Here is a 26603-nt window from a genome sequence, read left to right as displayed (position 1 = left end):
TTCCCACTATTCTCACTCTTCTTAATTTTTTATAGTTAGCCTATTTACCATCACAATGAGAGGTTCAGTACAACAAATTCCACAATAACCTTTAACTTGAACTTTTTTGATACATATACCTGTGTTTAACTTTGCTTATTTTTTCTTAATTTTCATATAGAGATAAGCTTCAGGGGAACTCTTTTTTCCCAGTCAATACTACCCTTATATATAAACCAGTTTTAATCCCCCTTTATCACTGGAAAGTTGAGTCCTTTAACAAAGGTATCAAGATACACCCAGGAAGAATCAAAATCAACTTCCTTACCCACACTGAGAATTTATAACCACCTTCCCATCTTTTACTTATGTCAGTGTTTCTGTGTATTTGTTTTTATTCTGGTCGTGTAAAAATCTTATACTTGGGGTTCATTTTGGCTGGATTCCTTTTTTTCTTGTCATTTACTTTTGTGAGTCTTTCTGTTAGTCTGTTTTTGTTTATATACTTTATAAATCATACCTTTGGGGCCCATTCAGGCTGGGTCTTCTCTTTTATTTTTTTTTCTTTCTTTTTCTTCTTTCCCCCCCTATCTCTCTCTCTATATATATTTTTTTTTCTTTTTTCTTTCTTTCTTTTTTTTTTTTTTTTTGTGGGGAATCTTGATTGCTCAGAAGCATTCCAGGGTATCCAGGGTGAAACTTGACTAGACCACAGGTGATACATTCAGCTCCACATCCCCTCGGCCATCTCTCACCAAAATGAGTAGGAGGATGAATGACCAAGAGAAGAAAAATTCAGAGATTGCCCTCTCCATCAGAGCTATCGGATATGGACATAAACAGTATGTTGGAAAGGGAATTCAGGCTACCAATTATCCAGGCAATGGCTAGGTGGCAGAATGAAATCCATTGGGGCAGAAGTGAAAGCCACAGGGAAGATGGTAACAATGTTATCAATGAGTTCCAATCTAATCTAAATTCTCTAACACCTAGGGTAACTGAGGCAGAAGATAGAATTAGTGATCTAGAGGACAAACTGACAGAGAAACGGGATCAGAAGGAGACCTGGAACAAATAGCTTAGAAGTCATGAAAACAGAATTAGGGAAATAAATGATGCCATGAAACGTTCCAACATTAGAATTTTTGGAATCCCTGAGGGGGAGGAAAAAGAAAGAAGACTAGAGGATATAGTTGAAAAAATTCTCCATGAAAATTTCCCCAATCTGGGGAATGGAACCAGTGTTCATGTCCTAGAGGCAGAAAGGTTTTCCCCAAGATCACAGAATCTAGAAAGACCTTGAGACACCTGACTGTGAAAATGATGAATCATAATTTTAGACAAAAGCTCTTGAAAGCACCTGGGGGAAGAGATTCCTTACATAAAGAGGAAGGCCTACCAGAATAACTTCAGACCTGTCCAGAGAAACCTGGCAAGCCAAAAAGGGCTGGCAAGATGTATTCAGGGCACTAAATGAAAAGAACATGCAGCCAAAAATACTTTATCCAGCAAGACTGACATTCAAAATGGATGTAGAGATAAAGAGCTTCCAAGACTGTCAAGGTTAAAAAGAGTGTGTGACCACCAAGGTGGCACTCCAAGAAATATTTTCTAAAAGAAGAAAAAGAAAAACCAACAAGAATACCACTGAACAGAAATTTATGGAGACAATCTATAGAAAGAAGAACTTCACAGGCAACACGACGTCAATAAAAACGTATCTCTCAATAATCACTCTCAACGTCAATGGCCGAAAGATGCCCATAAAATGGAACAGGGTTGCAGATTGGATAAAACAACAGGACCCATCCATATGTAGTCTACCAGAGACCCATTTTGAACCTAAGGATACACCCAGACTGAAAGTGAAGGGATGGCAAGCATCTTTCCTGCCAATGGGCCTCAAAAAAAGGCTGGGGTAGCAATTCCCATATCAGAAATTAGATTTTAAGCTAAAGACTGTAGTCAGAGATACAGAAGGACACTACATCATTCTTAAAGGGTCTATCCACCAAGAAAATTTAACAATTGTAAATATTTATGCCCCCAGTATAGGAGCAGCCAACTACATAAGACAACTGTTAATCAAAATAAAGAGTCATATCAATATGAATACATTAATAGTAGGGAATCTTAACATGCCACTCTCAGTAATAGACAGATCATCCAAGCAGAAAATCAGTAAAGAAACAAGAGCATTGAATGACACGTTGGAGCAGGTGGGCCTCATAGGTAGAGAACATTCCACCCTAAAACAACAGAATACTCATTCTTCTCGAGTGCACCTGGGACCTTCTCCAGATTAGACCATATACTGGGTCACAAATCAGGGCTCAACCGATACCAAAAGACTGAGATCATTCCCTGCATATTCTCAGATCACAGTGCTTTGAAAATAGAGCTCAACCACAAGGAAAAGTACGGAAGGAATTCAAACACCTGGAAGCTAAAGATCACCTTGCTTAAGAATGTTTGGATCAACCAGGAGATCAAAGAAGAACTTAAACAATTCATGGAAACCAATAAGAATGAAGACACTTCAGTTCAAAACCTAAGGGATACAATAAAAGCAGTCCTAAGGGCGAAATACATAGCCATACAAGCTTCCCTCAAAAAAAAAAAAAAAAAAAAAAAGAAAAATCCAGATCACACCAGCTGTCTTTAGACCTTAAAGAACCAGAGAATCAACAACAAATTAAGCCAACTCCACACACAAGAAGGGAAATAATCAAGATCAGAGCAGAGATCAATGAGTTAGAAACTGGATACAGTAGAACATATCAAGGAAACTAGAAGCTGGTTTTTTGAAAGAATCAATAAGATCTATAATCCATTGGCCAAACCAATCCAAAAGAAAAGGTAAAAGACCCAAATTAATAAAATTATGACTGAAAAGGGAGAGATCACAACTAACACCACGGAATTAGAAACAATCATCAGAAATTATTATCAAATTACATGCCAATCAATAAATTAAGCAACCTAGATGAAATGGATGCATTTCTGAAAAACTACAACTTCCAAAACTAAATCAGGAAGAAATTGACCACCTGAATAGACCAATATCTAGTAATGAGATTGAAGCAGTGGTTAAAAACCTCCCATGAAGACAAGAGCCTAGGACCTGACAGAGTCCCCAGGGAATTCTACCAAACATTCTAAGGAGAACTAAAACCTATTCTCCTGAAGCTGGTTCAAAAAACTGAAGCAGAAGGAATACTTCCAGACCCTTTTTATGAAGCCAGCATTATCTTGATCCCCAAACCAGGCAAAGACCCCACCAAAAATGAGAATTCCAGACCAATATCACTGATGAATATGGATGCTAAGATTCTCAACAAGGTCATAGCTAATAGGATCCAACAGTACATTAAATAAATTATGCACCACGACCAGGTGGGATTTATCCCTGGGTTGCAAGGATGGTTCAACATTTGCAAATCAATCAATGTGATAGAACAAATCAATAAGAGAAGAGAGAAGAACCACATGGTCCTCTCAATTGATGTAGAGAAAGCATTTGACAAAATCCAGCATCCGTTCCTGATTAAAACACTTCAAAGTATAGGGATAGAGGGAATATTCCTCAACTTCATAGAATCTATCTATGCAAAACCCACAGCAAATACCATCCTCAATGGCAAAAAGCTGACAGCCTTCCCTTTGAGATTAGGAACACAACAAGGATGCCCACTCTCACCACTCTTGTTCAACATAGTATTAGGAGTCCTAGAAACAGCATTCAGACAACAAAGATAAATAAAAAGTATCCAAATTGGCAAGGAAGAAGTCAAACTCTCTCTCTTCACAGATGGCATGATACTTTACCTTGAAAACCCTAAAGACTTCACCCCCAAATTGCTAGAACTCATACAGCAATTCAGTAATGTGGCAGAATACAAAATGAATGTAAAGTAATCAGTTGCTTTCTTATACTCTAACAACAAAAATACAGAAAGGGGAATTAGAGAATCAGTTCCATTTACTATAGCACCAAGAACCACAAGATACCTGGGAATAAACCTAGTCAAAGATGTAAAGGATCTGTACTCAAGGAACTACAGAACACTCATGAAAGAAATTGAAGAAGACACAAAAAGATGGAAGACCATTCCATGCTCATGGATCAGAAAAATAAACATTATTAAAATGTGTATACTGCCTAGAACAATCTATACTTTCAATGCCATTCTGATCAAAATTCCACTGGCATTTCCCAAAGAGCTGAAGCAAACAATCCTAAAATTTGTATGGAACCAAAAGAAACCGTGAATTGCTAAGGAAATGTTGAAAAAGAAAAAAAAAAAAACTGGGGGCATCACGTTGCCTGATTTCAAGCTTTACTACAAAGCTGTGATCACCAAGACATCATGGTACTGGTACAATAACATACACAAAGACCAGTGGAACAGAGTAGAAAGCCCAGATATGGACCCTCAACTCTATGGGCAAATAATCTTCGACAAAGCAGGAAAAAATATACAGTGGACAAAGGACAGTCTCTTCAATAAACTGTGCTGGGAAAATTGGACAGCTATGTGTAGAAGAATGAAACTCGACCATTCTCTTACACCATACACAAAGGTAAGCTTGAAATGGATAAAAGACCTCAATGTGAGGCAGGAATCCATCAGAATCCTAGAGGAGAACATAGGCAGTAACCTCTTCAATATCAGCCACAGCAACTCCTTTCAAGATATGTCTCCAAAGGCAAAGGAAACAAAAATGAAAATGAATTTTGGGGATTTCATCAAGATCAAAAGCTTCTGCACAGCAACGGAAACCGTCAACAAAACAAAGAGGCAACCCACAGAGTGGGAGATGATATTCGCAAATGACAATACAGACAAAGGACTGCTATCCAGGATCTATAAAGAACTTCTCAAATTCAATACACACAAAACAGATAATCATGTCAAAGAATGGGCAGAAGTCATGAACAGATACTTCTCCAATGAAGACATACAAATGGCTAACAGACACATGAAAAAATGTTCATCATCACTGGCCATCAGGGAAATTCAAATCAAAACCACATTGAGATGCCACCTTACACCAGTTAGAATGGCCAACATTAACAAGAAAATAAACAACGTGTTTTGGAGTGGATGTGGGGAAAGGGGAACCTTCTCACACTTTTGGTGGGGATGCAAGTTGGTGCAGCCACTTTGGAGAACAGTGTGGGGATTCCTTAAGAAATTAAAAATAGAGGGGCGCCTGGATGGCTTGGTGGGTTGAAGCCTCTGCCTTCAGCCCAGGACACAATCTGGAATCAAGCCCCACATCGGGCTCTCTGTTCAGTGGGGAGCCTTCTTCCTCCTCTATCTCTGCCTGCCTCTCTGCCAGCTTGTGATCTCTGTCTGCCATATAAATAAATAAAATCTTTAAAAAAAAAAGAAATTAAAAATAGAGCTTCCCTATGACCCTGCAATTGCACTACTGGGTATTTACCCCAAAGATACAGAGGTAGTGAAAAGAAGGGCCATCTGTACCCCAATGTTCATAGCAGCAATGGCCACAGTCACTGAAATGTGGAAAGAACCAAGATGCCCTTCATCAACTGACAAATGGATAAGGAAGATGTGGTCCATATACACTATGGAGTATTATGCCTCCATCAGAAAGAATGAATACCCAACTTTTGTATCCACATGGACGGGACTGGAAGAGATTGTGCTGAGTGAAATATGTCAAGCCAAGTCAATTATCATGTGGTTTCATTTATTTGTGGAACATAAGGAATAAGACAGAGGACATAGGGAGATGGAGTGAAGATGGGAGTTGGGGGACATTGGACGTGGAGATGAACCATGAGAGACTGTGGACTCTGAGAAACAATATGAGAGTTTTGGAGGGGAGAAGTGTGGAGGTTGGGTGAGCCTGGTGGTGGGTATTATGGAGGGCATGTATTGCAAGGAGCACTGGGTGTGGTGTATAAACAATGAATTCTGGAACACTGAAAAGAAATTAAAAAAAAAAAGAAACATTGTACTCATTTTTTTTTTCATATAATAAAGATAGGGAAATGAAGGGAAGTGAGAGAGGAATAGGGACCCTGGGGAAGGGGCGTGTGGGGGAGAAGACCAGGAAAGAAAGGAGGGAAGAAAAGAGGAAGATAGGAAATGAAGGTGATGGATGGAGTTAGGGGAGTGGGACAGAGAAAGAAAAGAAGGAAGAAATGCAGCCAGAGCATGGAAGTTGTTTAGATCAAAATTAAATAGCAAATTAATGAAAGAGTTTGGACTAAAATTTCTTATGATCTGATTCCTGGTATGAAACTGTCACAGTACCTTCCACCCCACTTCTACCAGAAGTTTACAGAAATTCTCACAGAATATCAGAATTGAAAACACTTATAAGTATACCTCCTGGACCTCCCTCCCAGTGCAAGCACTGTACCTATACAATCTCTACATAGTACGGGACTACACAGGCAAATCCACCCTCTACCTATATGAGAATTCCCCTGATGCTGGGCAGCATCCTTACTTCTTTCCTTTAGTTTCAGAAAAAGAACTTCCTCAGCTTTTTACTTTCTGTCTGCAGCTTAGAGAAAAATTCAAATAACCAGAACAGAGTGCACATTGAAAAAAGAGAAGACAAAGCTGTTTTTAAAAACCTCCCATTTACCCTCAACATGTCTTCTTTTCTTTTCTTTTCTTTTCTTTTCACCAGTCCCCCCACCCCATCTAACACCACACCCAACAGAGCCTCCCAGTCTAGGGCTGGCTGTTAAGGGACTTACCAGGGTTGTCAGGCTGCATGATGGCCATGACAAAGGTATGAGGAAAGAGCATGGCTGCACTCTTCCTCATGCCCTGAAGCTTCACAGTGTTGCCCTGGAACATGACCCCATGCACATCAGTTTCTGTGCCCAGGCCAAGCAGGTGCCAGGCCACTGTGTCACCCTTGCACATGTCCAGGTTGGGCAAGTTAGAGAACAGAAACCCATTAATGGCTGAAAAAGAAAACGTAAGACAACAGAAAGATGAGACCAGACTACTCAGGCACTGACCTACAGCATAACGTCAGCTCTATACTATGGTTTTCCCACAATTTGAAATTTCTGAGTCATCTTAAACTCTCCTGCCTTCTTCCCTAAGCCATTGTAGTTGTACTTATAAAGATCTGCCTTTTGGGGATGCAGAATGTTTCCTCTTCCTAGAATAAATTTTCTCTCAGGTCCCTCTACAGAAAACTATTACTCATCCTTCACATCTGTGTTCAAATGTCACCTCCTCTGTGGAGTAGAGTTATTTCTCTCTCTCTCCTACTCTATCATTTCCATGAAACTCCTCCCCCCCCCCACAAAATTCTTCCATATCACTTACCACAGAGCACAGAGTCCAGTGATTTACTTACAAATTTATCTCCCACACAAGATTGACCTAGCAGGAATCACATTATTTTTTTCTCTATCAGTGTGACCACCTAATCACCTGGCATGCTGCCTGGTGCTACTTAGGTGGTCCATGAGTTCAAACTGAAATGAACTTGGTTCATAGGCTTGGTTTACTTTTTCCAGGTGATATAATTGATCATGGGACCCAAGAGATGGAGTCATAAGAAAACATACTCATTCATGACTCCCTCCCATGGTACATACTCCTCTTGAAAACACAGGGAGGACTGCTTTAATTTGATTCATTTTCAATGTTCCCTTCCTCTGGAACCACTTTTAATAAGTAACCTTACTTGGTAATCCCCATAGATGCTGATGATAACATTGTTAATCTCCTGATTCTGTTTCCTTTTCCTGTCATTTCTAATTGCAGATCTATTTAGCCTTTGAACCCTGGCTCAAGCACTCCTTTCTTCCAGGAATCCTTTAATTGGATTCTCCTTCATTAATGTTCTCCTCCTATGAACTCCATGTCACTTGAAAGCTATTTCACACAATGTAGCACTTAATTATAGTTGATCTTGGCATGTTCTATATTTTTTGCATGAGTGTTATTTGTCTTATTTTATTGCAAATGCTGGGAACTTTTTGCAAACTGGGACCATGCCTTCCCATTCACACACCCACCCACCTACCTACCTACCCATTAATTTGGTAGTTCACTTGTTCAATAAACATTTAGTATGTATTGGAAAGTGTAGATAATGCAGTGATAAGCAACAAACGATACTCACTTTTTAAGGAAACTACACTCTAGTATGTCAAAAGCTGTATATCAAATAACTATGTAGAACATGCTATTAAAATATTCTGATTAAAATGCAATAGGGGTTCAGAAGAGGATGTCATCATCCTGGGATTGGGTGATTAAAAACAATGGTTACATGGATGAAGTAGCTTTTGAGTAGGACCTTAAAGAATGGAAATAATTAGACAAACCATAAGTGACTCTTAATCTCACAAAACAAACTGAGGGTTGCTGGGGGGAGGGGGGTTGGGAGAGGGGGTGGGATTATGGACATTGGGGAGGATATGTGCTTTGGTGAGTGCTGTGAAGTATGTAAACCTGGTGATTCACAGACCTGTACCCCTGGGGATAAAAATACATGTTTATAAAAAATAAAAAATTAAAAAAAAAGAATGGAAATAATTTCTACAGGTTAAGGGCAAAAATGTAAAGAGAGGCATTTCAACTGGTTGGCAAAGCATTGTAAAGGCATCAAGTCAGAAAAGTAGGAGGTATTATAGAGGGCACGGATTGCATGGAGCACGGGGTGTGGTGCAAAAATAATGAATACTGTTATGCTGGAAATAAAAAAAAAATAAATAAAAATAAATTAAATATTTAAAAAAAAAAAAAAAAAAAAGAAAAGTAGGAGGTATTTATATATTGAAAAAAATAGCCCAATTTGGCTGGAGTATAGAGAACCATGGAGAGTCAATACACTCTCTAGTGTATTCATGGTTTATAATCCTCATTTCACAACATATTTTTCCAGTGTTCCCCATACTGTGTAACACAGGACATAGTACATCCAAGTTCTAAACCCAAGAACTATTGCTTTAGCTTTAATTCTTCAATCCAGCTCATGTTTTGGGTAGAGCTGACCAATTGGATCTGTGCTTTCAAGGATCGTACATGATTATGTTTAGGTTAGATTTTTACTTGTAACCTCTCAACTGTAGCTCGGGGCAAAAGCACTCCCCATACCATGCATCCGATTGGAGTCTTGGAAACCCTTGACATCCTCTGAGAGCAGTAGTGAATCCAACATAGCAGCTGCTTGATTGGCATTGCTGTACCAGCTCTTGTTCTCATCCAACACAGTAAAAAGGAGAAAAAATTCCTTATCCACCCCTTTCTGTAGGTCCGTGGAAGAGAAAGAATGACAATGGTTTCAGCAGTTGTGGGTTGTGCAACTCCAGACCCAATGAGCCCTGATTCATTCCCATCTCTTTTTCCAGACACAGAGACCAGCCCATACCTCTTTCCTAGAGCTGTAGTTGTTGCTAAGCAGGTTTTCCTCAGGTAATTTCAAATTGAAAGTGGGTGATACAGGTTAGAACAAAGTGACAAGACAGGAGGGGAAGAATGTATGAAAGGGGACAGGGAAGAAGCACAAGATGGTGATTATGGACAAGTACAGAGAGTGATAGAAGATAGCTTGAGTAAAGGAGTGGGGAAAGGTGGTTAGCAGATCAGGAAAGAACTCTAGTCAGAGGGGATTAGAAAATTAAAGTAAAGGGCATATAATTGTTATTAATGTACTATTATTATCACTATTATCATTATTACTTCTAACATTTACTGAGTGTTTACTAGGTAATCCAGACACTGTGATAAGCACTTCATATGGATTATTTTAATTAATCCTCATAGGAACCTAAGATGCTTTTTTTCATTGTTAACACTTTACTACAGATGAAGAAACTGAGGCAAAGAGAGGTTAAGTAATATACAGCTAGAATGATGAGCTGGACATGAAAGAACACAAGCAAATATTAAAAGAGATTTAAGAATTAGAGTCAAGTGTTAGAGAACACTGAGGCTTAAAAAATGAAGAGATGAGAGGATACAGAACAGAAAGGAATAGAGACTAAGAAAGAAATTTTTGTGAGTGAAAGAATAGCATGAAAAAAACATGAGCTCACCAACTATTAATTTCTAATTAAATAGATTGGTTATTTCTTTTCTATTCTCACATCTCTAGAACACATTTCCACTTTCAACTCCTATTTAGCAACACAGCCTTATTTTCCTCCAAGTAGGCTTTCCAGCCAAAAACCATGGTAATACCTGTTTGCCATCTGCACCCAATGCACCAGTCTTGCACACCAACAGGGGACCCACCAGACCAGAATTTGTGTCTCTTATGGGATCTGCAGCAGAGAAGTACATCCAGGTGAGACAGGCAGGATCCTGAGCAGTAGGGCCAGCATGGGAGGGGACTGTCCAGCGGTATGTTACTTTCTCAAAGGGCTTGGCCACCAAGCCAGGGTAGGATGAGCCTGCAGGGGGTAGAAAATGGGACTCATCATCACATGAGCTAGAGTGAGAATCATCAGCTCTAAAATGTGGGGTAAATATTATAAACTAGAAGGCATTTTGGAGAAGTAGCAATATGCAAATAGAATATTAAAAAGGATCCTGGATAGGAGTGAAGAGACAATAGTTAGTTTCTGGTTCTGACAGTAGTTGCTATATAAACTGGGGGAATTTAAATTTCCCAGGTTTCAGTTTTCTAAGCTCAAGGGACTAAGGATTAAAAGAGCCTTTAAAACATAATTGGAGAAGGAAGAGAAAAATGAAGTGGGGCGAATCAGAGGGGGTGCGGAACCATGATAGACTATGGATTGAAGTAAACAAACTGAGGATTTTAGAGGGGGAGGTGGGTAGGGGGATGGGTAACCTGGTGATGGGTATTCAGAAGGGTATGCATTGCATGGAATACTGGGTGTTATACACAAACAATTAATCATGGAACATTACATCAAAAACTAATGATATACTGTATGGCAATTAATTTAACATAAAACAACAACAATAATAATAACAACACTATGTAATACTCCTCACTTGAAAACACATTCATCTGCTCTTGTATCCTTACCGCTGTTTAAAAATATCCAGAGACAGGCAATTCACTACCCACCTTCATAGTTTGTTTCATCTTTGAATGGTTCTGATTGAACACATTCTCCTTTCCAGATGTATGCATGAGTAGATACAAATATGTATCTACGTATAGAATGTATGTGTTTAAAAACACAAGCACGAAGGCTGTAATTCCTTAAATGGACACAAGTTATGGTCAAACGATACATAGAAATTTTATTTTAAAATTTTAAACTTAGTAGTGCAATTGTTGGGTCATTGGGTAGTTGTATTTTTCACTTTTCAAGGAACCTCCATACTGTTTTCCAGAGTGGCTGCACCATTTTGCATTCTCACCAATAGTGCAAGGTTCCCCTTTCTCAACATCATCACCAACATCTGTTGTTTCTCATGTCATCCTGACAGGTGTAAGGTGATATCTCATTATAGTTTTGATTTGTGTTTCCATGATGATCAGTGATGTTGAGCATCTCTTCATGTGTCTATTGGCCATCTGGATAGGTTCTTTGGAAAAATGTCTACTCATGAATAGTAATTCAAAAGGATACATCCACACTGATGTTTACAGCAGTATTATTTACTATAGTCAGAAGGAAACAGCACAAGTGTCCATTGAATGGAGAATGGATAAGGAAGATGTGTTATTTATCTATATCTATCTATAAATATACATATGTATACATATATGTATATACACACACAATGGAATATTATTAAGCCATAAAAAGAATGAAATCTTGTCATTTGCAATGCCTGGAGTTAGAGATATTGTGCTAAGTGAAATCAGTCATCTAGAGAAAGACAAATACCACATGATTTCACTCTTATGTGTAACTTAATATACACAATAAATGAGCAAAGGGGGAAAAAGAGATGCAAACTAAGATACAAATACGTAACTGTAGAAAACAAATTAATAGTTACAAGAGCAAGTGGTGGGATGGGTGAAATAAGTGATGGGGATTAAGGAGTGACTTTGTGGTGATGAGCACCAGTTGTATGGAATTGTTGAATTATTATATTGCATACCTGAAACTAGAATTACACAGTATGTTAACTAACTAGAATTTAAATAAAGACTTTAAAAATAAAATAACATTTTAAATCTATTAGTAATCAAAGAAGTATAAATGAAAATAGCTACATACTGAATATAATCAAAACAAAACAAAACAAAATAAAAACAGAAAAGTATAAACTGGTGAATTTGAGATGAAATAAATGTAAAAGAGTTCTTGCTGAAAAAAAAAAAAACTACATAAATTTTTTGCCTGTCAGTTTAGCAAGACTTTACACATTATAGTAATCCATGCTGTTGAGAAGTGGCTCAAATGGCACCTACCCCTCTCACTCAACTATAGAAAGGGTGAGTTTAAATGAGAATACCCCTTTAGGAAAAAATGTTAACAAAATGTATCAAAAGCCCTAAGAAGGTTCAGAATTACAAGAAAATAAGATGTACAATAGACACTGAAAAGAATGACCAACCTAATACAAATAGAAACAATAGCAATTTTGGTTATTGTGTTTGCCTACAAGATTGACATTTGACAAAGATGAAAATGGCTGCCTTGTGCTGCTACTGTGGATGCAAGTCCAAGATTATGGGACTGAAAATTTTTCCAGAGATCAACTTGGATGTTGGTATCAAAAATTTTAATGTGTGTACCGGACACAGCAATTCAACATGTTAAAAATATATTATGAGGAAATATTCATTAAAGAGTGAAAAGAAACATACACAAAGATATTTGTAGTAAGAACTTATAACGAGTGGTATAATTTAAGATGGCCTTAACATCCTTTCTTATTCTTTTATTATTCCCAACTTTTAAAATTTTCAAGCATACAAAAACCATTAAAGGATAGATTGTACAATAATCATCCTACCAGCTGGAGTTGATTGTTAACACTTTTCCATCTTTAATGTATCTACATCTGTGTCTATGTATATCTACACATGCAAACACACACACACACACACACACACACACACACACACACACACAAGCTTTTGATTGTTCGCTTTTGCTAAATCATTTGGAAGCATGATGACAGTAGATCAGTAACTTTATCAAATATTGTCTCAATAACATTACTACACCTAAAACAAATCCTAATATCATCTAACATGTATTCTATATCAGAAATTTTCCAATCATCTCCAGAATGTCTCCTTTTTAAAAAGATTTTACATATTCATTTTGAGAAAGAGAGAGAGGAGGGGTAGGAGGGAGAGGGACAAGCAGCCTTCCCCACTCAGGAGTCCCAAAATGTCTCTTAAGGCTATTCCTTTTTTAATAACCAGGATCAGACAAAGTTCACTTTTTTGTCTTCTCTCTAATTTTTTCCCCTATAGCACTAAATTTTTGAAGTGACTAGACCAGTTGCCTTGTAGAATGTTCTTTTTTTCTAGATTTGTTAGTAACTTTGTCCCTAATGCTTTTTGTATTTTTCTATATTTTTGGCTTGGGATTAGCATGTATTAACATTCTCAGAGAAAACAAGAATTTAATATCCAATAATCCAACTTCTAGGATTCTCTCCTGAGATGGTAATCCAAATAAAACACAATTTACAGCATTTAAAAATAACAAAAACAAACTAAATGTTCAAATAACAGAAGATAAGGTAAATAAATTATGGTATATCCATGTGATAGGGTATTTTATAGTCAGTAGCAAGTTTGTAACATTACAATGGGATGAGAAAATTGATACAGTAAAAACTTACTGTTTTACAGTAAGTAAAAACAGTATGATACAAACATACACAAACCACATGATCACAAAAATATCAATATATATGTTTTCATAAGCACAGGAAAACATTAGAAGGTGTAACAAAAAGTAATGGCAAACTTATCTATGAATGATATTTATTTTTATAATTTTCCATTTTTTCAAAATTCCATAAAACATATGGTTACTTTTATAATCAGATATATGTTTTTTTGTTCTGTTTTGTTTTAATTCCAGTGTAGTTAACATACGGTGTCATATTAGATTCAGGTGTCCAATATAGTAATCTGACAGTTTCATATATCACCTGAAGCTCATCAAGACAAGTGAACTCCTTATTTTCCATCACTTATTTCACCTATCCCCCCCACCCACCTGTCCTCTGATAACCATCATTTTGTTCTAAATAGTTAAGAATCTGTGTCAAAGTTTCTCTCTCTCCCTCTTTCTTCCCCTTTGTTTCTTTGCTTTGTTTTCTAAATTACACGTGAGTGAAATCATGTGGTATTTGTCTTTCTCTGACTTATTTCACTAAGCATTACACTCTCTAGCTCCATCCCTATTGGTTCAAATCACAAGATGTCATTGTTTTTCATGGCTGAATAATATTCTAACACACACACACATACACACACACACCACTTCTTTATCCATTCATCTAGTGATAGGCACTGGGTCTTCTTCCATAATTTGGCTATTGTAAATAATGGTGCTCTAAATATAGGGGTGTGTGTGTCCCTTTGAATTAGTGCTTTTGGAATTTTTTAAAGTATTTATTTATTTATTTATTTATTTTTATTGTTTTTATTATAGTATTAATAGCTGCTTTTATTTAAATTCCAGTTAGTTAACATACAATATAATAATAGTTTAAGTTGTACAACCCTTACATACCACACCCAGTGCTCATCACAACTGCACCCCTAAGTCCCCATTGCCTATTTCCCCCATCTCGCCCCCCACCTCCCTTCTGGTGACCTTCAGTTTGGTCTTTTCCTCTATGGTCAGGAAGAAGACAGGTATGTTTACTCTTACCACTGTAATTTAACATAGTGCTGGAAGTCCTAGCCACAGAAATCAGACAACAAATATAAATAAAAAGCATCCAAAGCAGCAATGAAGAAGAAAAACTTTCACTATTTGCAGATGACATGATACTCTATATAGTGTTTTTGTATTTAGGGGATAGATACCCTGTAATGCAATTACTAGATCATAGGGTAATTCTACTTCTAACTTTTGAAGAACCTCCATAGTTTCCACAGTGCCTGCACCAGTTTGCTTTCCCACCAGAGGGAAAGAAGTTTCCACTTTCTCCACACTCTTGCCAACACTTATTGTTTCTTCTGTTGTTGATTTTAGCCATTCTGACAGGTCTGAGGTGATATCTCATTGTAGTTTGATTTGCATTTCACCAATGAAGAATGATGTTGAGCATCTTTTCATTTATCTGTTGGCCATTGAGATGTCCTATTTGAACATGAACAAAAATGTCTGTTCATGTCTTCTGCCCATTTTTTAATTGGATTACTTAACTTTTGAGTGTTGAGTTATGTAAATTCTTTAGATATGTGGGATACTAACCCTAAAGGTCATATATGAAAAAATCCACGTGAACATCATACTCTGGGGAAAAACTGAAAGCTTTACACCTAAGGTCCAAAGGAAGACAAGCATGTCCACTCTAAGTACTTTTATTCAACATAGTACTGGAAGTCCTAGCCACAACAATTAGACCACAAACAGAAATAAAAAGCACACAAATTTGCAAGGGATAAGTAAAACTTTCACTATTTGCAGATGACATGATACTTTATAATGAAAACTATAAAGACAACATCAAAAAACTACTAGAACTGATAAATGAATTCAGTAAAGTCATAGAAGTCAATGTGTAGAAATCTGGTGCATATCTATACACTGATAATGAAGGAGCAGGAACAGAAATTAAGAAAATAATGCCATTTACAATTGCACCAAAATAATAAGAACTTAGAAATAAACCTAACCAAAGAGATGAAAGAACTGTATTCCAAAAAATATAAAACACAGATGAAAGAAATTGAAGATGACACAAAGAAATAGAAATACATTCCATGCTCATGGATTAGAAGAACAAATATCATTAAAATGTCCATCAGGGATACTTGGGTGGCTCAGTTTGTTAAGCATCTGACTTTGGCTCATGTCATGATCTCAGGATCCTGGAATTGAGCCCCACATAAGGCTCCATGTTCAATGGGGAGTCTGCTTGTCCCTCTGCCACTCCCCCACTCATGCCTTTTCTTTCTCTCTCTCTCTCTCTCTCTCTCTCTCAAATAAATAAGTTAAGCCTTTAAAAATGGTACAACTTTAAAAAATAAATTAAAATTTTAATCAGAATATATTTAAATATATTTAAAAGAATGTGTCTCTTATTGAACCCAGTCCTGCTTCACTATATTATCATGGATCCATTTAACAACATCCATGTAGGACAATCAATTCTGTCTCCTTCTTCATTCCCTCCCCTATTTATTTTTCCTCTAGAGCTATCTGTTATTACCTGCAGATCACATTAGTTGGAAACCCTGCTTGCTCACCATCATTGTACACAGTTCCCTCGTAGTCTTTCTCATAGAAGACTCCATGAGGCTGTATACTGAATGGCTGGGAAGCACGGTTGTAAAAGACGACCTGGATGGTGTCACCAACCTCAGCCCGGATCACTGGCCCTGGAATATGGGAAGGAGAGACAATAGGAATAAAAACAGAGATGACAAGGGGGATGGAAACCAAATAAGAAGGAAGGAAAGAAAGAGGAAGTGAAAGAGATTTTTTAAATCCTCTATTTTCTTTTTTTTAATTAATTTATTTTCAGAAAAACAGTATTCATTATTTTTTCACCACACCCAGTGCTCCATGCAATCCCTGCCCTCTATAATACCCACCACCTGGTACCCCAACCTCCCACCCCCCCCGCCACTTCAAACCCCTCAGATTGTATTCCAGAGTCCATAGTCTCTCATGATTCACCTCCCCTTCCAATTTACCCCAACTCCCTTCTCCTAACACCCCTTGTCTTCCATGATATTATGCTCCACAAATAAGTGAAACCATATGATAATTGACTCTCTCTGCTTGACTTATTTCACTCAGCATAATCTCTTCCAGTCCCACCCATGTTGTTACAAAAGCTGGGTATTCATCCTTTCTGATGGAGGCATAATACTCCATAGTGTATATGGACCACATCTTCTTTGTCCATAAACTCAAATTGGAAAAAATCCTCTATTTTCAATAATAATAATAATCCCTTCCTAGTGTATTACAATTTACAGTTATAAAAAGCATTTTAAAATCCATTATCTCATTTTGATCTTCAAACATCATATACAGGGCAGGGGATATTTTCACTTTACAAATAAGGAAACTACAGCTCAAAGATGTGGAATTGATCTCCCAAATTCAAATAACCGATTAGGAACAGAATAAAGACTTAAAGCCAGGGCTTTCTCCCACCCCACTGTCAGATTCAATCCTATTTTCCCTACAATTATTGTCCTTCTTCCTATAGCTGAATTTCCTGGTAGGATCCATCTCAATATCTGATCTAGACTCAATCCTAAAACATTTCTGAGCATTTAGAATTATTATATCTATGTATAGTTCTTGAAATAGGTAGCTGAGCCATGATTCCTGGAGTTTTCTTTGTTCTGTGACCCACTACCTCTGACCTAGGTTGGGTCACCTTTGAGGTTAACCAGAAATATCAAGACAATACTCTAAGCATTTATGCTGGCTCAGACCCTCATTCAGTGTTTCTAGCTTGTTTTCTACTCAATTTCTACAGCTAATGCTACACCTCTGATCCAAGAAGCAAATGAAAATGACTCAATTTCTACACCTAATGCTACATCTCTGACCCGAGAAGCAAATGAAAATGAAAACATAGCATAGCAAAACACGAGATGCCATGGGAAATGGGCTAAGGGAGAAATTTATAGCTATGAATATTCACATTAAAAAAGATCTCAGATTAACAACTTAACTTTAAGACTTAAGGAATTAGGAAAAGAAATACAAATTAAACTCAAAGATAGAAGGAAGGAAATAGCAAAGACAAAACATAGACAAAATACAGAATAGAAAAACAATAAAGAAAATCAATGAAACCAAAAGTTGGCTCTCTGAAAACATCAACAAAATTGAAGAACTCTCAGTGAGATGGACTAAGGGAAGAGAGGAGACTCGAATTACTAAAATCAAAAATGGAAAGGGAGGATATTACTACTAATTATACTGAAATATATATATATATATATATATATACATATAATACAAACTATATTTATATATATTATATATATATATATGTATATGTATATATATGTTACACCAACAAATTGGATAACCTAGATGAAATACAGAGTCCTAGAATAGAAAACCTACCAAGACTAAAGCATATAGAAATACAAAATCTGAATCTTACTATAACTAGAAAGGAGATTTTCTTTTCTTTATTTTTATTCTTACTTTATCACACTGTAGTTAACATACAATGTTACATTAGATTCAGGTGTACAGTATAGTGATTCAACACTTCCATTCAACATCTGGAACTCATCACAAGGTGCACCCTCCTTAATCCCCATCACTTATTTCACCCACCCCCCACCAACCTCCCCTCTGGTAACTGTTAGTTGGTTTTCTATAGTTAAGAGTTGACCTTGTGGTTTGCCTCTCTTTCTCTTACTTTTCCTTTGCTCATTTATTTCTTAAATTCCTCATATGAGTGAAATCATATGGTATTTCTCTTTCTTTAATGACATTTTTCATTTAACATTTTTCTCTGTAGCTCCAATCATTTTGCTGCAAAATGGCAAGATTTCATTTTTTTCTGGATGAATAATATTCCATTGTTTATATATACAACCTCTTCAATTGATGGACACTTGGGTTGCTCCTGTATATATTTTGCTGCTATAAACTTATGGATATGTATATCCCTTTGAACTACAGTTGTTGTATTTTTTGGTAGATATTCAGTAGAAGGATTAATGGATTGTTGGATAGTTCTATTTATAACTTTTTGAGGAAAATCAATACTGTCTTTTACAGTGTCTTCACCACTTTGCATTTCCACCAACAGTGCAAAAGGGGTTCCTTCTCTCCAAACCCTCACCAACACTTCTTGCTTCTTGTGTTGTTGATTTCCGTCGTTCTGACAGATGTGAGGTGTTACCACATTGTGGTTTTAATTTTATTTGCCTAATGATGAGTGATGTTGAGCATTTATTCATGTGTCTGTTGCTTATCTGGATTTCTGCTTTGGAGAAATGTCTGTTTATTTCTCCTGCCCACTTTCTATTGAATTATTTCTTTTTTGCGTGTTGAGTTGTGTAAGTTCTTTATATATTTTGGATACTAACCCTTTATTGGATAAGTCATTTGCAAATATCTTCTTCCATTCTGCAGGTTGCCCTTTTAATTTTGTTGACTGTTTGCTTTGTTGTACAGAAGCTTTTTATTTTGGTGTAGTCCCAATAGTTTATTTTGCTTTCATCTTTCTTGCGTGAGGAGACATATTTAGAAAGTACTTGCTACTAGCAATGTCAAAGAGGTCACTCCCTGTGCTATCCTTTAAGATTTTTATGGTTCTAGGTCTCACATGTATGTCTTTAATCCAGTTTGAGTTTATTTTTGTGTATTGTGTAAGAAAATAGTCTGGTTACATTCTTTTGCATAGAGCTGACCAGTTTTGCTAACATCGTTTGTTGAAAATACTGTGTTTTTCAGTGGGGACAGTCTTTTAAGCAAATGATGCTGTGAAAACTGGATTTCCATATGCAAAAGAAAGAAGCAGGACTCCTATTTAATACCATATACAAAATTAACTCAAAATGCATCAATGACCTGGAGAGGAGAGGAGTTAGAATGAAAGAAGAGTAGGGGACCCTAAGTTTGTCTAGTCCCTGGAATCAGCTTGATAGTTGTCAAATCATTCTAAATACCTACAAGATCTGAGAAAAGAAATGCTGTCATTCTGCCAATAGAAACTACAACTACTTTGGCAAATTAGGAGGTGTGGAGACATGAATCTGGCGTGATATATTTGAGGAGATGGCAGCCAAGAAGGGAACCAGCTTAAGGAGGGTAAACCAAAGTACTAGAAGCAGCATAGTACAAAATCAGAACTTTAAAAGTCTAGTATTGTGGAGGACATCCCTGGCTTAAAGTTCAAGTGGCAAAGTGAGGTGGAATCCTGGTGGTGCAGTGTAGTCTCTGGGTACTCATGGTTACAAGAAGAATGGGGTTGTCTGTGTGGAGCAGATTTCCCAGGCATCAGAGTGGGGAAACTGGCTGAGGACTGTGAGTCTTGGCACAGGCTTTTTGCTTTGTGTTGCCATAAACTGTGAACCACTTCATGATGGTGCAACTGCTCTTTGGCAGGGGCCCAGGAAAAGGCAGAAGTAAAAGCAAGACCCCATCCCTCCCCTGGGGAGAACAGCATGGATCTGCACAACAAGAGTCCATAAAATTTGGATACTTGAAACTCAATTATATGCCTCAGATAAAAAGTCAAGGCTGGGTGAACACAGAGTTCAGACAGAAACCAGAGAGACAAGAGTGATTGCTTCTTTGTGAGTGCTCACTGAAGAGTTGGGGGAGAACTTTCAGTTCTGGGGCTAGAGAGTAGGGCACCAGCATTTTAATCTTGCCCATCTTTGCTGAAAGACTTCAGGGAGCAAAACAGCACCACATAGTGGAATCTGTTGCCTCTTACACTAAGCCTGGCCCCCTGGCAAAAGAAGCACATTTCCACAACTGCAAGGGTATCTGGGAATCAGCTCAACAGGCACTTCCACCAGAAGACCAGCAGGAATAACTGGCTAACACCAAGTTTACAGATCATAGAGAACTAAGAACTTCTTCTCTTGGGAAAAACAGTATAAAGCATTCATTTTTTAAAAAAATTCTTTAGTCTTTCAGGTTTATTTTTTTGAACTATTATCTTATTTTTTTCAATTCATATATATATATATATATATACATACATATATATACATTATATATATATATATATATATGTCATTGTATTGTATTATGTGTGTGTGTGTGTTTCTTTCTTTCCTGTTTTGGGATCTAGTTTCTTTTGTCAAGCAGATTAAAATACACCCAAGATCTAGTTGGTTTTGTTTTGTTTTGTTTTGTTCTATTTTCTTTCTTGTTTTATCTTGCTTTGTCTTCTTCTTCTTCTTCTTCTTCTTCTTCTTCTTCTTCTTCTTTTCTTCTTCTTTAAATCTCAGTTGTTGTTGCTACTGCTGTCTTTTCTTTCTGTCTTCTATTCTTTTCTGGACATAATGATGAGATGAAAAAATTCACCCCAAAAGGAAGAACAGGAGGTAATACTCACTGAAGATATTAATTGATACAGATATAAGTAAAATGTCTGCCCCTATAGGGGCACATGGGTCATTCTTGTTAAGAATCTTCCTTTGTCTCAAGTCATGATCTCAGGGTCCTGATATTGAACTCCACATCAGGCTACCTGCTCAGCAAAGAGTCTGCTTCTCTCCCTCCTTCTGCCCCTTCCCACCCTTCCTGTGCTCTCGTTCTATCTCTATCTCTCTCAAATAAATAAATGAAATCTATTAAATAAATTATTATAAATATGCCAGCTGGGCTTGAAAAAAAAACACAGAAGACCCTTGAGAACTCTTTACTGCAGAAATAAAATAATTACATCTAATTAAGCTGAAGTTAAAATGCTATTACTAAGATGCAGTCAGATATGGAGGCTCTAACAGGAAAGGAAGAACAAGGCAAAGAGATAGCCAGTGGTGTAGAAGATAAAATTATAGAGAAACAGGACTTTTAAAAGTCTTCTCCATGGAGGGACATCGCTCCAGAGGCTAAACCAGGGGGAAGCCCACATAGGGTCAGAAAAACACCAGGTCCCGCGGGGTTGCAGAAGGACCGGGGGTGTCTGAGTGTTGCAGAGGTTGCAGGCATTAGAGCAGGGAAGCTGGCTACAGTGACAAAGCCAAGGAGTGAGCTCTCAGCTGAAGGTTACCTTGAACCTGTCACAGGCTGGGTGAGCTCGGAGTGCGGCCGAAAGCCACGGAGATGGAAGGGATTGGGTGCTTTTCTCCAAGTGCGAGCGATTGAGCGCTTTCCTCCAACCGTGACCAGAGGCCAGGGAGACGGGGGTGGTTGGGCGCTTTTCTCTGAAGGCGCACTGAGAAGTGGGACCCCGAGCTCTTGGCTCCTCCGGGCTAGAGATTGGGAGGCCACCATCTTCATTCCAATCTTCCAGAACTCTACAGAAAGCGCTCAGGGAACAAAAGCTCCCAAAAGCAAACCTGAGCGGATTACTTAGCCCAGTCCCTGGTAAGGAAGGTACAATTCTGCCTGGGGCAAAGACACTTGACAATCACTACAACAGGCCCCTCTCCCAGAAGATCAACAAGAAACCCAGTCAAGACCAACTTCACTCACCAAGGAGAACAGCAGAATTCCAGAGGAGGAGAAAGCAAATCTTATCTGGACAAAATCACAAGGCAGAAAAACTCACCTCAGAAAAAAATGAACAAGAGGCAGTACCGAAGACTGGGGACCTAATCAATGCAGACATTGGTAATATGACAGATCTAGAGTTCAGAATGATGATTCTCAAGGTTCTAGCAGGCTCAAAAAAGGCATAGAAGATATTAGAGAAACCCTCTCCAGAGAGATAAAAGCCCTTTCTAGAGAAATAAAAGAACTAAAATCTAACCAGTTGAAATTAAAAAAGCTATTAATGAAGTGCAATAAAAAATGGAAGCTCTTACTGCTTGGATAAATGAGGCAGAAGAAAGAATTAGTGATATAGAAGACCAAATGACAGAGAATAAAGAAGCTGAGCAAAAGAGAGACAAACACATACTGGACCATGAGGAGAGAATTCAAGAGATAAGTGACACCATAAGATGACACAACATTAGAATAATTGGGATACCAGAAGAAGAAGAAAGAGAGAGGGGAGCAGAAGGTATATTGGAGAGAATTACTGGAGAGAATTTCCCTATATGGCAAAGGAAACAAACATCAAAATCCAGGAGATGCAAAGAACATCCCTCAAAATCAACAAAAATAGGTCCACACCTTGTCACCTGATAGTAAAATTTACAAGTCTTAGCGAAAATCCTGAAAGCAGCCTGGGAAAAGAAGTCTATAACATACAAGGGTAGAAACATTAGATTGGCAGCAGACCTATCCACAGAGACCTGTCAGGCCAGAAAAAACTGGCGTGATATATTCAGAGCACTAAATGAGAAAAACATGCAGCCAAGTATACTATATCCAGCTAGGCTATCACTGAAAATGGAAGGAAAGATAAAAAGCTTCCAGAACAAAAAAAAAAACTGAAAGAATTTGAAAAAACCAAACCAACTCTATAGGAAATATTGAAAGGGGTTCTGTAAGCAAAGAGAGAGCCTAAAAGTAGTAGATCAGAAAGGAACAGAGACAATATACAATAACAGTGACCTTACAGGCAATACAATGGCACTAAATTCATAACTCTCAATAGTTACTATGAATTTTAATGGGCTAAATGCCCCAATCAAAAGACAAAGGGTATCAGAATGGATTTAAAAAAAATCAACATGCTGCCTACAAGAAAATCATTTTAGACCTGAATACACCTCCAGATTTAAAGTGAGGGGTTGGAAAACAATGTACCATGCTAATGGACATCAGAAGAAAGCTGGGGTGGCAATCCTTATACCAGATCAATTAGATTTTAAACCAAAGAATATAATAAGATATGAGGAAGGACAATATATCATACTCAAAGGGTCTGCCCAACAAGAAGACATAACAATTTTAAATATCTATGCCTCTAACATGGGAGCAGCCAATTATATAAACCAATTAATAACAAAATCAAAGAAATACATCGACAATAATACAATAATAGTAGGGGACGTTAACACTCCCCTCTCTAAAATGGACAGATCACCTAAGCACAAGATCAATAAGGAAATAGAGGCCTTAAATGACCCACTGGACCAAATGGACATCACAGATATATTCAGAACATTACATCTCAAAGCAACGCAATATACATTCTTCTCTAGTGCACATGGAACATTCTCCAGAATAGATCACATCCTGGGTCCTAAATCAGGTGTCAAGCGGAATCAAAAGATTGGGATCATTCCCTGCATATTTTCAGACCACAATGCTCTGAAGCTAAAACTCAATCACAAGAGGAACGTTGGAAAGAACCCAAATACATGGAGACTAAACAGCATCCTTCTAAAAAATGAATGGGTCAACCAGGAAATTATAGATGATTTGAAAAAATTCTTGGAAACAAATGATAATGAAAACACAATGGTTGAAGATATGTGGGAAACAAAAAAGGAAGTCCTGAGAGGAAAATATATAGTGGTACAAGCCTTTCTCAAGAAATAAGAAAGGTCTCAAATACACAACCTAACCCTACACCTAAAGGAGCTGGAGAAAGAACAAGAAAGAAACCCTAAACCCAGCAGGAGAAGAGAAATCATAAAGATCAGAGCAGAAATCAATGAAATAGAAACTAAAAAAACAAAAACAAACAAACAAAAAAACAATAAAGCAAATCAACAAAACTAGGAGCTGGTTCTTTGAAAGAATTAATAAGATTGACAAACCCCTGGCCAGACGTATCAAAAAGAAAAGAGAAAGGACCCAAATAAATAAAATCATGAATGAAAGAGGAGAGATCAGAACCAACACCAAAGAACTACAAACAATTATAAGAACATACTATGAGGAACTCTATGCCAACAAATTTGACAATCTGGAAGAAATGGATACATTTCTAGACATATGAATTACCACAACTGAACCAGGAAGAAATAGAAAACCTGAACAGACCCATAACCAGTAAGGAGATTGATACAGTCATCAAAAATCTCCAAACAAACAAAAGTCTAGGGCCAAACAGCTTCCAGGGGAATTCTACCAAACATTTAAAGAAGAATTAATTCCTATTCTCCTGAAACTGTTCCAAAAATAGAAATGGAAAGAAAACTTTCCAAATTCATTTTATGAGGCCAGCATCCCCTTGATCCCAAAACCAGACAAGGATCCCATCAAAAAAGAGAATTACAGACCAATATCGTTGATGAACACAGATGCGAAAATTCTCACCAAAATACTGGCCAATAGTATCCAACAGTATATTAAAAGGATTATTCACCACGGCCAAGTGGGATTTATTCCAGGGCTGCAAGGTTGGTTCAACATCCGCAAATCAATCAATGTGATACAATACATTAATAAAAGATAGAATAAGAACCATATGATACTCTCAATAGATGCTGAAAAAGCATTTGACAAAGTACAGCATCCCTTCATGATTAAAACTCTTCAAAGTGTAGGGATAGAGGGCACATACCTCAATATTATCAAAGCCACCTATGAAAAACCCACGGCAAATATCATTCTCAATGGGGAAAAACTAAAAGCTTTTCTGCTAAGGTCAGGAATACGACAAGGATGTCCGTTATCACCACTGCTCTTCAAAATAGTACTAGAAGTCTTAGCCTCAGCATTCAGTCAAAAAAAAAAAAAAAAAAGAAATTAAAGGCATCCAAATAGGCAAAGAAGAAGTCAATTATCACTCTTTGCAGATGATATGATACTCTATATGGAAAACCCAAAAGACTCCACTCCAAAACTGCTAGAACTTGTACAGGAATTCAGTAAGGTGTCAGGATATAAAATCAATGCACAGAAATCAGTTGCATTTCTTTATACCAACAACAAGACAGAAGAAAGAGAAATTAAGGAGTCAATCCCATTTACAATTGCACCCAAAACCATAAGACACCTATGAATAAATCTAACCAAACAGGCAAAGAATCTATACTCAGAAAACTATAAAGTACTCATGAAAGAAATTGCAGAAGACACAAAGAAATGGAAAAATGTTCCATGCTCCTGGATTGGAAGAACAAATATTATGAAAATGTCTACGCTACCTAAAGCAATCTACACATTTAATGCAATGCCTCTCAAAATCCCACCCATTTTTTTTCAAATAAATGGAACAAATAATCTTAAAATATATATGGAACCAGAAAATACCTCAAATAGCCAAAGGAATATTGAAAAAGAAACCCAAAGTTGGTGGCATCACAATCCCGGACTTCAAGCTCTATTACAAAGCTGTCATCATCAAGACAGTATGGTAATGGTACAAAAACAGACACATAGATCAATGGAACAGAATAGGGAGCCCAGAAATAGACCCTCAACTCTATGGTCAACTAATCTTCAACAAAGCAGGAAAGAATGTCTAATGGAAAAAAGACGGCCTCTTCAACAAATGGTACTGGGAAAAATGGACAGCCTCATGCAGAAAAATGAGAGTGGACCATTTCCTTATACCACACAGGATAATAGACTCAAAATGGATGAAGGACCTCAATGTGAGGAAGGACTCAATCAAAATCCTTGTGGAGAACACAGGCAGCAACCTCTTCAACCTCAGCCACAGCAACTTTTTCCTAGGAACATCGCCAAAAGGCAAGGGAAGCAAGGGCAGAAATGAACTATCGAGATTTCATCAAGATCAAAAGCTTTTGCACAGCAAATGAAACAGTTAACAAAACCAAAAGACAACTGACAGAATGGGAGAAGATATTTGCAAATGACAGATCAGATAAAGGGCTAGTATCCAAAATCTATAAAGAGCTTATCAAACTCAATACCCAAAGAACAAAGAATCCAATCAAGAAATGGGCAGAGGACATGAACAGACATTCCTGCAAAGAAGACATCCTGATGGTCAACAGACCCATGAAAAAGTGCTCCACATCACTCAGCATAAGGGAAATAGAAATCA

The 26603-nt window shown here is 37.4% G+C and overlaps 1 protein-coding gene across 1 annotated transcript in view; it reads right to left on the bottom strand.

The window, feature by feature from the left end:
* The window catches only part of LOC116583382 (hephaestin), a 133717-nt gene that overhangs the window by 64619 nt on the left and 42495 nt on the right, over nt 1-26603 (bottom strand). Inside the window, exons 9-12 of the mRNA XM_032331479.1 lie at nt 16321-16452; nt 10179-10390; nt 9093-9243; nt 6725-6937 (exon numbers count right to left, since the gene is read on the bottom strand). Coding sequence (XP_032187370.1) covers nt 6725-6937; nt 9093-9243; nt 10179-10390; nt 16321-16452 — 708 coding nt within the window. The remainder of the gene's footprint in view (nt 1-6724; nt 6938-9092; nt 9244-10178; nt 10391-16320; nt 16453-26603) is intronic.

Source organism: Mustela erminea, chromosome X (genome assembly GCF_009829155.1).
Source record: "Mustela erminea isolate mMusErm1 chromosome X, mMusErm1.Pri, whole genome shotgun sequence".
NCBI classification, from domain to species: Eukaryota; Metazoa; Chordata; class Mammalia; order Carnivora; family Mustelidae; genus Mustela; species Mustela erminea.
Note: the sequence above shows the minus strand (reverse complement) of the source record. Positions and strands in the feature narration are given on the sequence as shown.